This window comes from Macrotis lagotis, chromosome 6, assembly GCF_037893015.1.
Source record: "Macrotis lagotis isolate mMagLag1 chromosome 6, bilby.v1.9.chrom.fasta, whole genome shotgun sequence".
Lineage (NCBI taxonomy): Eukaryota > Metazoa > Chordata > Mammalia > Peramelemorphia > Peramelidae > Macrotis > Macrotis lagotis.
In genome coordinates this window covers 181,015,014-181,029,127 of record NC_133663.1, presented here as the reverse complement: position 1 = coordinate 181,029,127, position 14,114 = coordinate 181,015,014, and the positions used below count along the sequence as shown (strand labels likewise).

At 34.3% G+C, this 14,114-nt stretch overlaps 1 protein-coding gene across 2 annotated transcripts in view; it reads right to left on the bottom strand.

Annotated features, from left to right (window-relative positions):
* Positions 1-14,114, bottom strand: part of COL4A2 (collagen type IV alpha 2 chain) — a 273,441-nt gene that overhangs the window by 59,322 nt on the left and 200,005 nt on the right. For both annotated transcript variants that reach the window (XM_074192025.1, XM_074192024.1), the window contains exons 23-27: positions 12,552-12,624; positions 12,347-12,453; positions 6,971-7,172; positions 6,682-6,732; positions 3,358-3,414 (exon numbers count right to left, since the gene is read on the bottom strand). In XM_074192025.1, the coding sequence (XP_074048126.1) occupies positions 3,358-3,414; positions 6,682-6,732; positions 6,971-7,172; positions 12,347-12,453; positions 12,552-12,624 (490 nt within the window). The remainder of the gene's footprint in view (positions 1-3,357; positions 3,415-6,681; positions 6,733-6,970; positions 7,173-12,346; positions 12,454-12,551; positions 12,625-14,114) is intronic.

The following is a 14,114-nucleotide window of genomic DNA, read 5'->3' as shown; positions in this document are numbered from 1 at the left end:
GAGGCCTAAGGTTCAAAACTTGAATCTTTTGCATTCTTTGAAAACCCTCCCTTTAGATCCCCCTGTGGATAGTATAAAGTCTGGAAATAATGCAGTAATTTCTGTTTCTAATCCCTCACATTGTGCGGCCTGGGAAAGAGTCTTTCTAACTAATAATAGAACAGAAATGAATCTTTTTATAGACAAATGACTTCAAGTTTCCCGGGTCACACAATGTGAGGGGTTTAGAAAATTTCGTATGTTGTTGGGTGAAGGGGGTATGTAAAATAGGTAAAGTAGGGAGTGATTATTTTGAGTTTTCAATCTCTAATAAGATTTGTGAAAGACTTTGTGTAGTATACTATATTCAAGTAATTAAAAAAAGAGATTATGACCCAGTTGTGAACACATCTGCAAATAATTTTAACTTGAAGATAGTTAGGAGTCATTGCCAACTAAAGATGAACCATAAATGAAGATCTTAATCTACTCTGAAGTTTGATAAGAAAGCAGATTTTTGTTCCCATATAACTGTTTAGGAGAAAAATCTATTTATAAAACAAACATACATGAAAGTATAAGCCTAAAACAATGTTCGAGGACATAAGACTATTTTCAAAGGAAATCTGAACAACAGATGTATTGGTTGGGAAACAGACATGTACATTGGCCCACTTCCACTGCTCCAGGGCCTGAAAGGAAAAAAAGGCCAGATTAAAGGAATCAGGCTATGAGAATTTTTATTAAAACTGAAAATAGGACAAATTGCACCAATGCTTTGCCTCTTAAACCTATTATCTTATTTCAAAACTGAATTCATGATTTTGTGATATTAGCATACACAGAAAAACCTGATGATAGTTTTATGAGATGGTAGAGGTTTGATTTTTTTTGAATCTGACTCAGAAATTTTCAAAGTTTCTGATATAAAAATGAAACTTACTTTTCTAAAATTTAAGTCCTAACAGAAGACATTCTTCCTGAGTTAGAATTAGGAATTTGAGACTTTTTGAGGGATTAATTAAGGGGATGAATATATCTAAGTTCATCAACAGTTGTACAGAGGACAGGAATTAAGAAATCTACACTTGTATGAGATAGGAAGAAATTTAAAAATTTGAAAATGTTGTTGAATTTTCCAGGGACTTGAGGAATGTCACCATAATTATTATTGAACAGAAACACTAAATGTAGAAGAAGGTTTTTATATTAATGGCACTTGCAGTTTTGAAAACAATTAGTTTATGTTGGTCCCTAATCTTAGAGCTTTTTGGCAGGGAGGAAGAAGGGTGCTGGAATTCTGATTTCAAATTATTATTTAACAGAAAGCAAACATATTTGTTTTCCAGGTCTACTTTTTTTCAAGAGTTTGGAACGTATTACCCACTGTTAAAATGACATAAATTTGTCTGTATTTCAGCTTAATAGAACATGAGAAAAATATTAAACCAATTTTAACAGAAGTTGCTACATATAGTTGTTACACATATATATATTAATTTACATAACTGCTTCTCAAAATCTTGTGAGATAAAATCTTGTGAGTTCCTTAAAATTTTGTATGTTCTACAATTTTATTTCATACTGAGCAGTTTCTGTCTTTACCAAACAACTCTTAAAAGTCCCATAGCTCCACTCTCTGCCACCTTTCCCAAGAGTTTCTCCTTAAAAAACGGAGTTATATGATCAGTCTAAGAAACATTGGAATAAATACCAGACTAACATTTATGATTTGTTGGAGTTTATATATTGGAAAAAATAAGCAAAAAAATATAGAGCTAGAAGGGACCTCAACAATCATCTACTTTCACCTTCCTCATTTAACAGATGAGGAAGTTGTTGCTTAGAGAGTATAAGTTAACATGCCCCATGTCACAGATAATAAGTAACAGAATGAAGGTTTAAACCTATAGCCTCTAATGGCAAATCCAGTACTCTCTTCATTGAACTATGATGCTCTCCTAGAAATGCTTGAGAAAGATAAAGGCTTGCTTTTTAAAAACTTAGTGTACTTTCAAAATTTAATTTTAATGATGCAAATAGTTCTTTTATATTTTTATCTCACTGTTCCCATGAGATTATACCTCAGAGTTGCTTTTAAACCTTAGCAAATATCTACCTAATTTTTCCATTTCCTAATCTAAGGGAGTTACCACTTTGAGGAAATGATCTCTATAGTGGGTCAGGAAGAATGTACAACCTAGAGATTAACTAGTCCATGGCATTTCCCCCTTTCCCCCCCTCAACCTTAATACTGTTGATGAAAAAAATATAATATACTCTTTCAGTTAAGCTCTGAATGCAGCCAGAGGAATCTTGGTTTCTGGTGTGACACTAATAACATTAGTTCCTTCCATAAAGAGCTCCCAGGGCTTAAATTCTATCTCCTGCCCACATTGATTAAGGGCATGTCTGGAAGTGTTCTCTGCTTTGTACTGCCAGCTATTCATTTAAAGCATGGCACCTTATTGAAGGGCTAAAGTCACTGGATGGTGGCCCATGCTGCAACAGCTGTGGCCACCTGGGTCCTTCTTCTCTAAGCAATGGAAAAACCACGCCACTGAGTTAGCAGCTGAGTTGGCCAGAAGTTGAGATGTGTTTCAAAGGATCATGTATTCATATGGATTTGTCATTAGGGCTTTGGACAGTGTGTTCAGTCAATCCTATGAACAAAAATATGGATTTTTAGGGATAAAACTTCTTTAATCCTATCCCCCCCCTGTTTTTTCTCTAGTCAAACTCAAAGAAAAGAAATATTCTCCTCTATGTGCTTTTCATTTTTTTTAAGGGGATAAAGGGAAAGATCAGAAATAAACAAAGGTCTGATCTTCCTTTCTTCTTTTACAGAGGAATGTCCTGAGCTTGGAGAGGTCTTGGATGAATAAGTGTGTGTGTGTGTGTGTGTGTGTGTGTGTGTGTGTGTGTGTGTGTGTGTGTGAATGTATGTGTGTATATATATACATATCTATATGTATATCTATATATCAGGGGTATCTATGACAGTTTATAACACCTCTTTTTACTTCTTGAGTAAGCTTGTTGTGTCCTGGACCTTCTCTCTCAGTTTGGCTTTCAGTGATTGTGACGCACTTTGATTGTGACACATTTTGAACAGCAAAAAAAAGAAATAAATGAAACTAGATCTCTATAGTAGTTTGTGTTTAAGATACAATAAGAGTAGATTGACTTCTAAAGCAAGAGTAAATGAACCCCTAAAAACTAAGAATGTTATTTATGGTGGGAGACCAGAAGTAAGAGGAGGAGGGAGAAAGGAAGAAGGAAAAAGCAAAAAAAAAAATTACAGTTCAAAGTTAAGGATTAGTGACTGGGGGACGGGGAAAGGATGGCAACATTTCAACATTTATTGAAAATTTTTACCTGGAGATCCTGGCAGTCCAGGCAGCCCTGGGGATCCTTTAGGTGCTCTTACACAACCTAAAACGAGGAAGAAAAAAGATGAGTTGAAACAATATCAAAAGAACTAATATTAAAAGTGGTTACTGCTATATTATTAGAGCAATTTAATTGTTTAATGATCTTGGCTTTTTTGATACAAGTACATGCTTAATTTCATTATGCAATGAAATAGAAATATTAATTTCTATAAAATACAAATTAAGTAAATATACCCAAAAAAGAACCAAAACAGTGAGTGCATGGGCAAATGACTCATTCATTTCCTTATTTTTGGAATAACATTCATTATATATTGAGATAAATGAGTGAATTCCTACTGAATGAAAGTGCATACCAATTAAAGGATTAAAGATAATAATAGCTAGCATTTATTTGAAGAGCTTTTAGGTATGAAAAATGCTTCACAAATATTCATTCCATTTGATTCTCACAACTCTGAGAGGTAGATGCTTATTACCTCCGCCCCCCAACTGCCTTTTACAGGTGAGGCAGTCAGAGGTCAAAGTAACTTGCTCAGTTCACTCAGGTTAGTTTGGTACCCAATTCTGCTTTTAAGAAATCTTTTTGGCTCAGGGTCTAGCACCCTTATCCTTTTTGACAACTAGCTGCCCCAAGATTTCTTCTTAGAGGTAATCTAGTCCAACTTCCAGGTTTTATAGATGAGGAAACTGAGACTCCAAGGGAATTAAATGAATTTCTCATGATCATACAGGTAGAAAAGTCACAATATGAACCAATGCCTCCTTCTGACTACAAATTAAAACTGTTCACAGAATGATGTAGCCTCTGCATTTTCTTTGTGTTGGAGTTTTATCTCAGGATGTAGCCATCCTACAACTAAAAAAAATTACTTCTCTTTTGTGACTTCAAGTACCTTTAAAATGAACAAAAACAAAGTAACCTCTTCATGTAGAGTAAGACCAAATAAGGATTAAGACCCTCCCTGGTGAAGTTAATGAGGATGGCTAAATTTGAGAAGGGGCATGTGTGTTGGTTGTTTCTGTTTGTTCTAAGAAAGCCCATTTTGTAAAAGACAATACTGCTTTTCATCTATCTTATTTCCTTTTGCTTGGGAATTTTTCCTGATAGATCAGGCTTATCCTTTTTGCCAAGCCTAATAACCTAATAAATCTGGAAAAAAGATTTAGCCTGCTTTACTAGTTGTATACAAGCCATTTGTACACTGGCTTAGAATCTATGGGTGATCTCTTCTTTGTAGCTTCCTTTACATGACATCTGTTCAAAATGAGACTAGTTTGAGCACCAGGCACTGGATAGAGTGCCTGCTTGAAGTCAAGGTGACATGTCATCCCAGGTTCAAATCTGGCCTCAGACTTTGACTCTGGACAAGTCACTTAGCCCTGTTTGCTTCAGCTTCCTCATCTACAAAATGAGATGGATAAGGCAATAGCAAACCCTTCCAGTTTTTTCCCAAGAAAACCTCAAAAGGGGGTCATGATTTTAAAACAACTGAACAACAACAAATCCGAACACTACTGTAAAAATGCTATCATAACATAAGTGATAGGTTTATTGCTTATTGGGAATTTACCCTCTAAAATGTGATGCATATGTCACATGTTTAACATATATGTCATTCTTGAAAATACAGTACAAACATTTTTGGGTCATTTCTCATGACTATTTTCAGTTTTTTAGCTGACTTGTCATTCTAAAACACCTGCCAATCTCCATGTCTGGAAATCATTTCCTAGTTTCAAGACCCAGTTAAGTGGACATTTCCTCTATAAAGTCTTTTTTTCAGTCCCTTTCAGTGATCCTTTCCTTTTCCCATTTGTCACTATCTCTCTGCTTAGGATTCCACTTCATATTTCTATTCTCTTTCTATTAAAAAGATAGGTCCTGTTATAAGTCTAAACTCTTCCATTAGATTGTAAGCTCCTTAAGGGCAGAAAATACGTCTCATTTTATCTTTCCCTTCCCAGGAGATCTTCACAATTCATGCTTAAAATGCTTACAGAATTGAATGTATTATTTACCAAAATAACTTGAGTCATACATAATTACCCCCAAAATCTGTAATTTGCAGTTTCATTCCAATTAAAAACAAAATCAGGTGAGATGAGTATTTTTTATTTTCAGCTATAAAAGAAAACAGCTATGGGTTCCACATTACTTAGCTATTTAACAATTGTAGGATGCACAAAGATTTATGCAGGCAACAAAACTTTTTAAGTGCCAAATTTGTACAATAATGTGTGAAAGACTAAGGCATTAGAGATACAGAGATAAATTAGATAGTTCCCTTTGAAATAAAGGAAATTATTATCTAAAAACTTGAAAGCCTTAGGCTAATTATAATGAAGCAATAATGGACTAATAGTAGATGCAAATGAATCACTGGAAAACAACCATGAGATTGCAGAGAATCACATAATCTAAAACTTGGAAAGGGTGTCACAGGCTTTATCTCTTCTAACCCACAGCTGAGCAGGAATCTTACCTTCTCAACAAGTGGTCATTTAACATGTGCTGAAAGATCTCCATGGGTAATAAATATAGGAACTCCCATATGCCTTATATAATCCCTACCCCCCCCCCCACCTTAATATCCCCAGCTATCCTTTAATTTGTAACTGAATTTGGATTTCCTACATTAAGTTTTCCTGCTAGAAACAAAGCCATCCAGATACTGTTTTCACTCATGTAAAAGTCAGGTCTGAGTTTGAATTCAGAGTCTGCTATGTACTCTCTATTTAAGTTTGGGCAAGTCATTCTCCCTCCATGGACTTCAGTTGCCTCATTATGAAATAAGAAATTACAGGACTAAATGTTCTTCCAGCTCTAAATCCTATGTTCCTACATGATATGGATGCATTAAAATATTTAAAGAGATATGAATTTATCTATCTATGTATTTGTGCTTTTTATTTGATAATATTATTTAAGATTCTGAATATCTTCTTTTGCTTTTTGCAACTCAAGGACAAGTATATTGTCTTCTTAAAACTCTGTAAACATACTGAAAGGCCCATTTATATGTATTTCCTTCCTTCCCTCCTTTCATATTCATATCTTTTACTTCCTTCTTCCTTCCCTCCCTCCCTCCCTGCCTCCCTCACTCCTTCCTTCCTTCCTTTCTTCCCTCTTTCCCTCCTTCTTTCCTTTCACATACAGGGATGCACTAATACTTTTTTTGTATTCTTATAGTATTTAATGAACCATACACATTATGGACATTCAATAAAAACCTGCTGGTAGATCATCTATTATATAAAACCAAAAACTTAAAATGGTTCTGAGAATAAATAAAATTAACAGTACCTGGTTGGACTATTTCCTGGCCAATGGGTTCTTTCACACCTCCATCACAATCTGAGAATGCGATACAATGAAACAATAAAGTGATTAGGAAAACAACATTTGATTATTTTTCTCCTCTATTAAATTGTGGAGGAACAAACACAATTATGACATATGCATGGGAAATTTTTGTGAGATTGAAGTAGAGTCAGCAGTTGAATAATTGAGAAATATTGTTGGTCAAATGTCTCCACTATAGTATAGTATAACATCTTTTTTTTTTTAATTAAAAAAGAGAACTCAACTCTACCTGTTTGGCCTGGAGTTCCTGGGGGTCCTGGAGAGCCTGGGAAGCCAGGGCTTCCACTTAATCCAGGGTCACCAGGGAAACCTCGTTGACCTTTTGGTCCTGGAAGACCTAGACCAGGAGGACCGCTTTCTCCTGGAATGCCCTTTAAACCAGCAACTCCTGGGAAACCTGGATCTCCTGAAAGGCCTTTGATACCATCACCCTGTGTGAAATCAAATTGCCCTTTTAATATATACATATAAATATATATATATACATATACACACATACATGTATGTTTATATGTCTTTAACATGAAAGACAACCTTCCCCAATCTCTTCTCTACCTCTCTTTCCAATCTAATCATACCTTGACAGTTTTTAAACATACTCATTAAGCTAGGGTTTCAATCACAGAAATAGTGCTCTTTTTAACTATCTATTTTTATGTCCTTGGAAAAGTCCTTAATGCTTTTAAGCCTTGGTTTTATCATATGCAAAATGAAGAAGAGTAGCAAGTCATTCATAAGCTCCCTTCTAATTCTGTGGTGCTAAGAAGAGTATACTAGAAAGCCCATTTATAAATATTTTCCTCCTCTTCTTCCTTTCCTCCCTTCTCTCCCTCTCTCCTCTTTTTCCCTTCACCCTCTCCTCCCTCCCTCCCTCCCTCCCTTCAATCCTTCCTCCCACTCCCTCCCACCCCAAACACACACAGTCATGCACTAACACGCTTTTTTTGGGTAGGGGAACTGTGATTCCATGAATAGGGAGTTCCAAATCAAGAAATTCCCTCTACCAAAGCATGAAATTTGTAATCTCAGATAGTTGCCTGGAACACAGGGAAATTAAGGGACTTGCTGGGTTCGACATCTAGATTATCCTGACTTCTAGGATATGTGTCCTATGAACACCAGACACCTGTAGTTAGATTTCATAAAATCTCTTAACTGGATGGCAAAAACTCCTTTCATTTCAACATAACTGATTTCCTTAATAATTCCATTTATTTTATTTTATGCATTTAAAAACATTTTTGGAGAAGAGATCTAGTATACACAAAAAGATTCTTAAATCCTGTATTTAAACCCATGCTTCTTATTATATATTATATACCATGTATTTATATAGTATAGTATAATATAGTAGAGTCTTATTTAGAAGTGTCAAATCAATGGCCAGTGAGTTGTAGTCCCAAAATGTAATTGAGAGATATTTAATAAATAAAATATAATACAATATAGATAATATTAATTTTTCTTTCCTGAGTCAATATGCTAGGCACATATTAGGCAAAAAGGGGTGCAGTGTTTAGAGTCTGAGCCTGGAGTTAGGAAAATTCATCTTCCTTAACACTGTTTGTCTCTCTTTCTGGAACTGTAAAAATACATTGGAAAGGGAAATGACAAACCAATATCTTTACCAAGAAAATGAAAATAACTAAACAATGACTAAACAAAGTCAAGATGAAGCCCACAGGGGTTTTGATTTTGACAATGGTCTAGTAGAGATCTTTATCTTTATTCTGTGCTTCCTTTAATGACCATGAATGTAGGAACCAGGTGCTTTCAGATCACTACCAAAGTAGTAAGCTCTTTGAGGTTGAGGAGAGTATATTGTTTAAACTTTGTGTACCAGCAACTCAGCTAGCATAGTGTACATAATAGGAGTTTAATAATACATACAGCTAAAGTTGTAGCTCTTGGAATATATATTATAACTAACAAGTAACCTGAATTAAATCCTATTTTTTGCAAAGCATTCTGCTAGGTACTATGAAAGAAAGCTTAGATAAAGTCCAACTCCTGTCCTTATAAAATTTGCATTCTACTAATCAACTGAAATGAACCCCTGTTATTAAAGAGAATGTCCATTTTAGATGGGCAGGAATAAGCATTCTTTTTAAAAAGTATTGTTATTGTTACTTGATTCCTTTTATTTTTCTTTTTTTTGAACACAACTAAAGATGTCAGCTATTATATCAAAGGAAGACTATCTATCTATCTATCTATAACATTGGGATAACATGATACTATAGACTTTAACTAGTTGGCTGACAATATCTTCAAACAGGCATTAGAAACAAAAATCAAGGTCCACATCTAAACAGAGTTATTTGGAGTTTTGAGATATTTTGAATGCTTGGAGAAAACTCAAGTCATTGCTGCCTATGAACAATTCTCTTGTTTATTAGTCATATCTGACTCTTTGGGTTGGTATTTTCTTGGCACACCATTTCTTTCTCCAGCTCATTTTAAAGTTGAGGAAATTGAGGCAAACAGTGTGAGGGGTCACACAGCAAGTGTCAGAGGCTGGTACAGGATTCATTTTCGGGACAAGTGGACTATCTGCCCTCATATGGTACATGGAGATACATACACACACAGACACACACACACAGACATACACACACACACACACACACACACACACACACATATATATATATATATATAAAATTTAATGTTATTCACTTGGATGTCACATAAAAAATCATCTGTTTAAAAGTAAGAGAAGATAAATTGATTCAAAGAAAGAAAAGATTGATAGAAATATTTGGTAATGTTCTATTAAGTGAAAAAAGTGATTAAATATATAATCTGAACCCGAGGAAAACTGAAGAGGCAAATGGAGCTATAGAAGAAGATGGCTTTGGACTTTCTTTTTTTTTCTTTTTTTTTTCAGTTCTTTTTTTTTGCAAGGCAATTGGGTTAAGTGACTTGCCCAAGGCCACACAGCTAGGTAATTATTAAGTGTCTGAGGCCAGATTTGAACTCAGGTACTTCTGACTCCAGGGCCAGTGCTCTTTCCACTGCGCCACCTAGCTGCCCCTGGATTTTCTTAATGAATCATAAGAAAATGAAAACTGGGGTGCTCAGAAAAGTAGGATCTTGACTTAAATTATCATAAACAAAAGATTGACTGCCAAGTGATGAATTTTAGGAGTCAAAGACTTCATAATAATATAATATAGAATGTAAATTTCCTGAAGGTGGATTTTGTTTTTGCCTTTCTTTGTAATTCCTATGCTTTATTACATTGTAAGCACTTACACAATTTTTCACTCATTCTTGAAGATTACCTAATAGTTGCGATCTTCACTGTCAGAAGAAATACATATATTGATGAAATAACAGATCTTAAAGAGTTAAAAAATCAAATTGAGGTAATAATATTAACCTACCTTAACAGGTTTGTTATGCGAATTAAATGAGACAATAAATGTAAAGTGCTTAGAAACCGCAAAACACTACATAAATGTCAGTTATTCTAAATGAACGTCATAATGAATTTGAATGTGCTTTGAAAAATATAAAGCACCATATAAAATAGCATTATGGTAATGGAAAATTGTATTTTTGGGGGAAGGTTCATTATTTGCTGCCAATAAATGTATGTGTTGATAGGGACGTAGCCACACTGCCTGCCATACTTGATGATTTCACACTGTGAGCCTCCTTATTCTGCCTATGTGTTTGCCTTGGCTGTCCTACATTCTTAGAGTGCTTGCCCTCCTCACTTCCACTGTTTTGGAACCTATGGTTTTCTTAAAAGTTCAGATCAAATGGCATTTGTACTTGAAGCCTTTATTGATCCTTTGAGTTGTTAATACCTTCCTTCCCCCAAAATACCTTGTATTAATTTTGTAAATTGTTTTGTTGTTGCACATGTAGCATGCTAATTTTCCTCATTAGAATATAAGCCCCTTGAGAGCAGGAATTATTTTGCTTTTGTCTTTGTATCCCCAGATCTTAGGACTTTGCCTGGAACATGTCTAAGTCTTTAGTAAATGCTCTAATATCGAGAAGCCAAAAAAGGAAGAAGGTTATGACTAGGAGGAAAAGAAGGTACTTTCAGAAAAGGTGATAATATAATTGTGCTGATACATTGAGTTTTAAAAACTCTTTTTGAAGTCATCATGAAGAAGGTGGAGACAAGATCTGTCAGCAATCTAGAAAAATTCTAGTATTGTGAACTTAAAAAAGTATTACTTTAAATTACCTAAGTTAAAGCATAAATCCTTCCTGTTAACAACTGGTAAATCACAGATATACAAAGTGACATTATCAATCATCATCATTAGCAATTTTTACTTGACTATTGTGGGAAAATATATTCTGTGACTGGGCTTTGTTTGAATCTTTGTTGGGAAAATTATTTTGTTAAAAAAGATGTATCAAAAAACCCCATATATAAATAAAAAGGAATCAATAAGGTAAGGGAAGGAGAAGGTACTTTAAGTATAAGTTTTGGGAAATTACTTCAGTATCTTTGCCAAGAAAACCCCAAAGGGGGTCATGGAGAATTGGACATGATTAAAAAAATGGCTGAACAATGACCATATCAGCAAAAATAGAAGTTATAGTTTCAATATGCATGTATTGATTCCCTGCTAGGTCCTAGACATGCAAAGATAAAATGGAAAAAAATCCTCTCTTTAAGAAAATTACATTTTAGTGGACAGGGACAACATTTTAAAATGACATCCAAAAGATAGGATTTTAGTAAGGAGGGAATGCTAACAGCTAGGAGATTGCAAAGGACTTCTAAGAGAAGGTAGTAATTTAATTAAGACTTGAAGAAAGCTTAAAAATCTCTAATAATAATAAGTAGAAGGGGAGTGGTGTTAAATAATACAACTGAAAAAATAGACCGTTGAATGATTGTGAAGGTCTTAGATGCCAAGCTCAGAGGCAATAGGGAGCCTCTAGGGGTTGTGAAATTGGGAAGAAACATATAATCATGAACCACAGAAAAGAGGAGAACAAAAGATTAATATATAAAAGTTGCAGTAAAGGAATTCATAATAAGCAAAGAACATCCAATGGAACAAGTTCTCTGAAGGTGAAAGCAAAGAATAAATAAAAATCACAAAATTCTATGAAAGAGTATCCAGTTCAAGGGCAGGAGAAAAGTGATAAAAGATGAAGGAAATATTGTCTTAGGGGAAAAAATGGTGAATGTCACTAGTGACTCAGGAAAATAGTCTGTTGCTTCCTATCCACAATTAGTTCTTGCTTTTCATTCATAGAAAAAGTGAAGAAAGAAACCATGATTTTTAATTAAAAAAAGAAAGCTTCAATATTCCTTTAAGAAAAATCAACACATTAAATCTATCTCAGTTTATGTAGTATTATGTATAAACAGAGGAATAGATAGGGTTTTTAAATACTCATTGGCTCCTGAAAAGTTCTTGCTTTGTGCCCTAAATCAATTGTTCTCTACTTATTATATTAACCTGGACATAACTTATGTTCAATAACTTTAATGATACCACCTATATCATTTGTTCCTACTTTTGTACTTAAGAGACAGGATTCATAGGAACTAAAAGGGCTGAATTAGAATACAGATTTCTCCAAGCCAGTTCAATAGTTTAGAAAAACCATAGAGACTTACAGGGAGACCTGGAAGACCTGGAAAACCATCTAGCCCATCTTGTCCTGGAAAGCCATCTTCACCTTGTAAACCAGGTATACCAGCATTGCCTTGATCACCTTTGCTACCTAAAAAGTTTTTTTTAAAGCATGGAAATCATTTTCAAAATGAGTACATCAAAAGGATAAGTGATTTTTAAAAATAGTTTAGTCAATACCATACAGACCTTTTGTTGTAATTGCTCTAGAGTCTCCTTTCTGTCCTTTAGGCCCAGGTAATCCAGGATTTCCAGGATTACCCTATGGAAACAAAATTATTTTTATGGTTAGACCAAACAAACTAGTGGTTCAAGCAGTCAAAAGCTTTAAGCACTAAGGACAAATTAATATAATAATCTAAGAGAACCAATGAAATTGACTTAATTGCTAACTACTCCTATAAACTGAAGGCAGAAGAGAACTTTAGCACTACCCCCCCAAGGCAGAAAATGTTTTAGAGATAAATCTTATTATTATTTTTTTTTTTTTTTGCAAGGCAATGGGGTTAAGTAGCTTGCTCAAGGCCACACAGCTAGGTAATTATTATGTGTCTGAGGCCGAATTTGAACTCAGGTACTCCTGACTCCAGGGCTGGTGCTCTATCCACTGTGCCATTTAGCCGTACCAAGATAAATCTTATTATAAAACATCAGAGAACTCAAGCTTGAAGCCATAACATCTAAGTGAGACAATGACTAGAAATGAAGAGATTCATGATGTATGATCATTCTCTCCCAATGTTTTGGTTATATTACTTTGTAGCAAATTATGACAGTTTCTTTATGCAGATTTACTGAAATATATTTGTTAAAAAAGAGATTTCAATTTTTTTGACTGATACAGTTCTTTGCAGACTAGAGAAAAATATTTTATAAGCCATGAGTATGTCATGAATAATTGACTGTAAAATAGAAAACATTTAGTTTTCTGGCAACTTTTAATTAAAAGAACTCCTTACCTTTGCCAAAATAACACATATTTCCCAGCACCTACAGTGTTCTTGAATTCATCAACCACTTTTACCTCAAAAAGTCTGGATTTAGAGCAAAATTGTTTTTTACTGAAATAAAAGTATAGCACTTAGTATTTTGTACTTGACTGGCTTGTTTCTTTTCTTAGAAATTTAGGGGCATAGAGTCTATAAGGTAGTGAATTTAATTTTCTTTCAGAATACCCTTGTGCCACAAAGCAATTATGAGTATACAGTAATCTTGAATTATATCTTTTGCTGAAGTTCTCCTACAACATGAAGTGAAACCAATTGGTTACTGGCTTGTACTCTTAAAATTTATTTTGATTTTTCAGAATATGTAAAATACAATTTCATTTTGTTAGTCTTTTGTTGTTCCCTTTAAAGTAGGGGGGAAAAGAAGCAGTTCCTGTGCCTAACATTTAAAATGACATTTGAGTCATAAGTAAATTAAAAACATCCTGGTGCAGAAATTTCTTTTTCAAGAAGCTTTTAAAGACTGATAGGTACAGGAAAGCCAAAGGGAAGAAATTTCATGCATTATTGGACTTGAACTTTCTTTTGAAGTTTTGCATGTGAGACATGAAAGGGAGCTTTCTTTATAAAACACTCATCAATTTTAGCCAGATTCAAATGGTATCTAAAAATTATTCCTTAGGGACACAATAATGAAGGTGGTTCAGACAGTCAATATTCCAGACACTATGCTAAACACTGGGTTATAAAGAAGAAGGGAATAAGCCCTACCCTCAAGGAGTTTACATTTTAATGGATGTAGCCA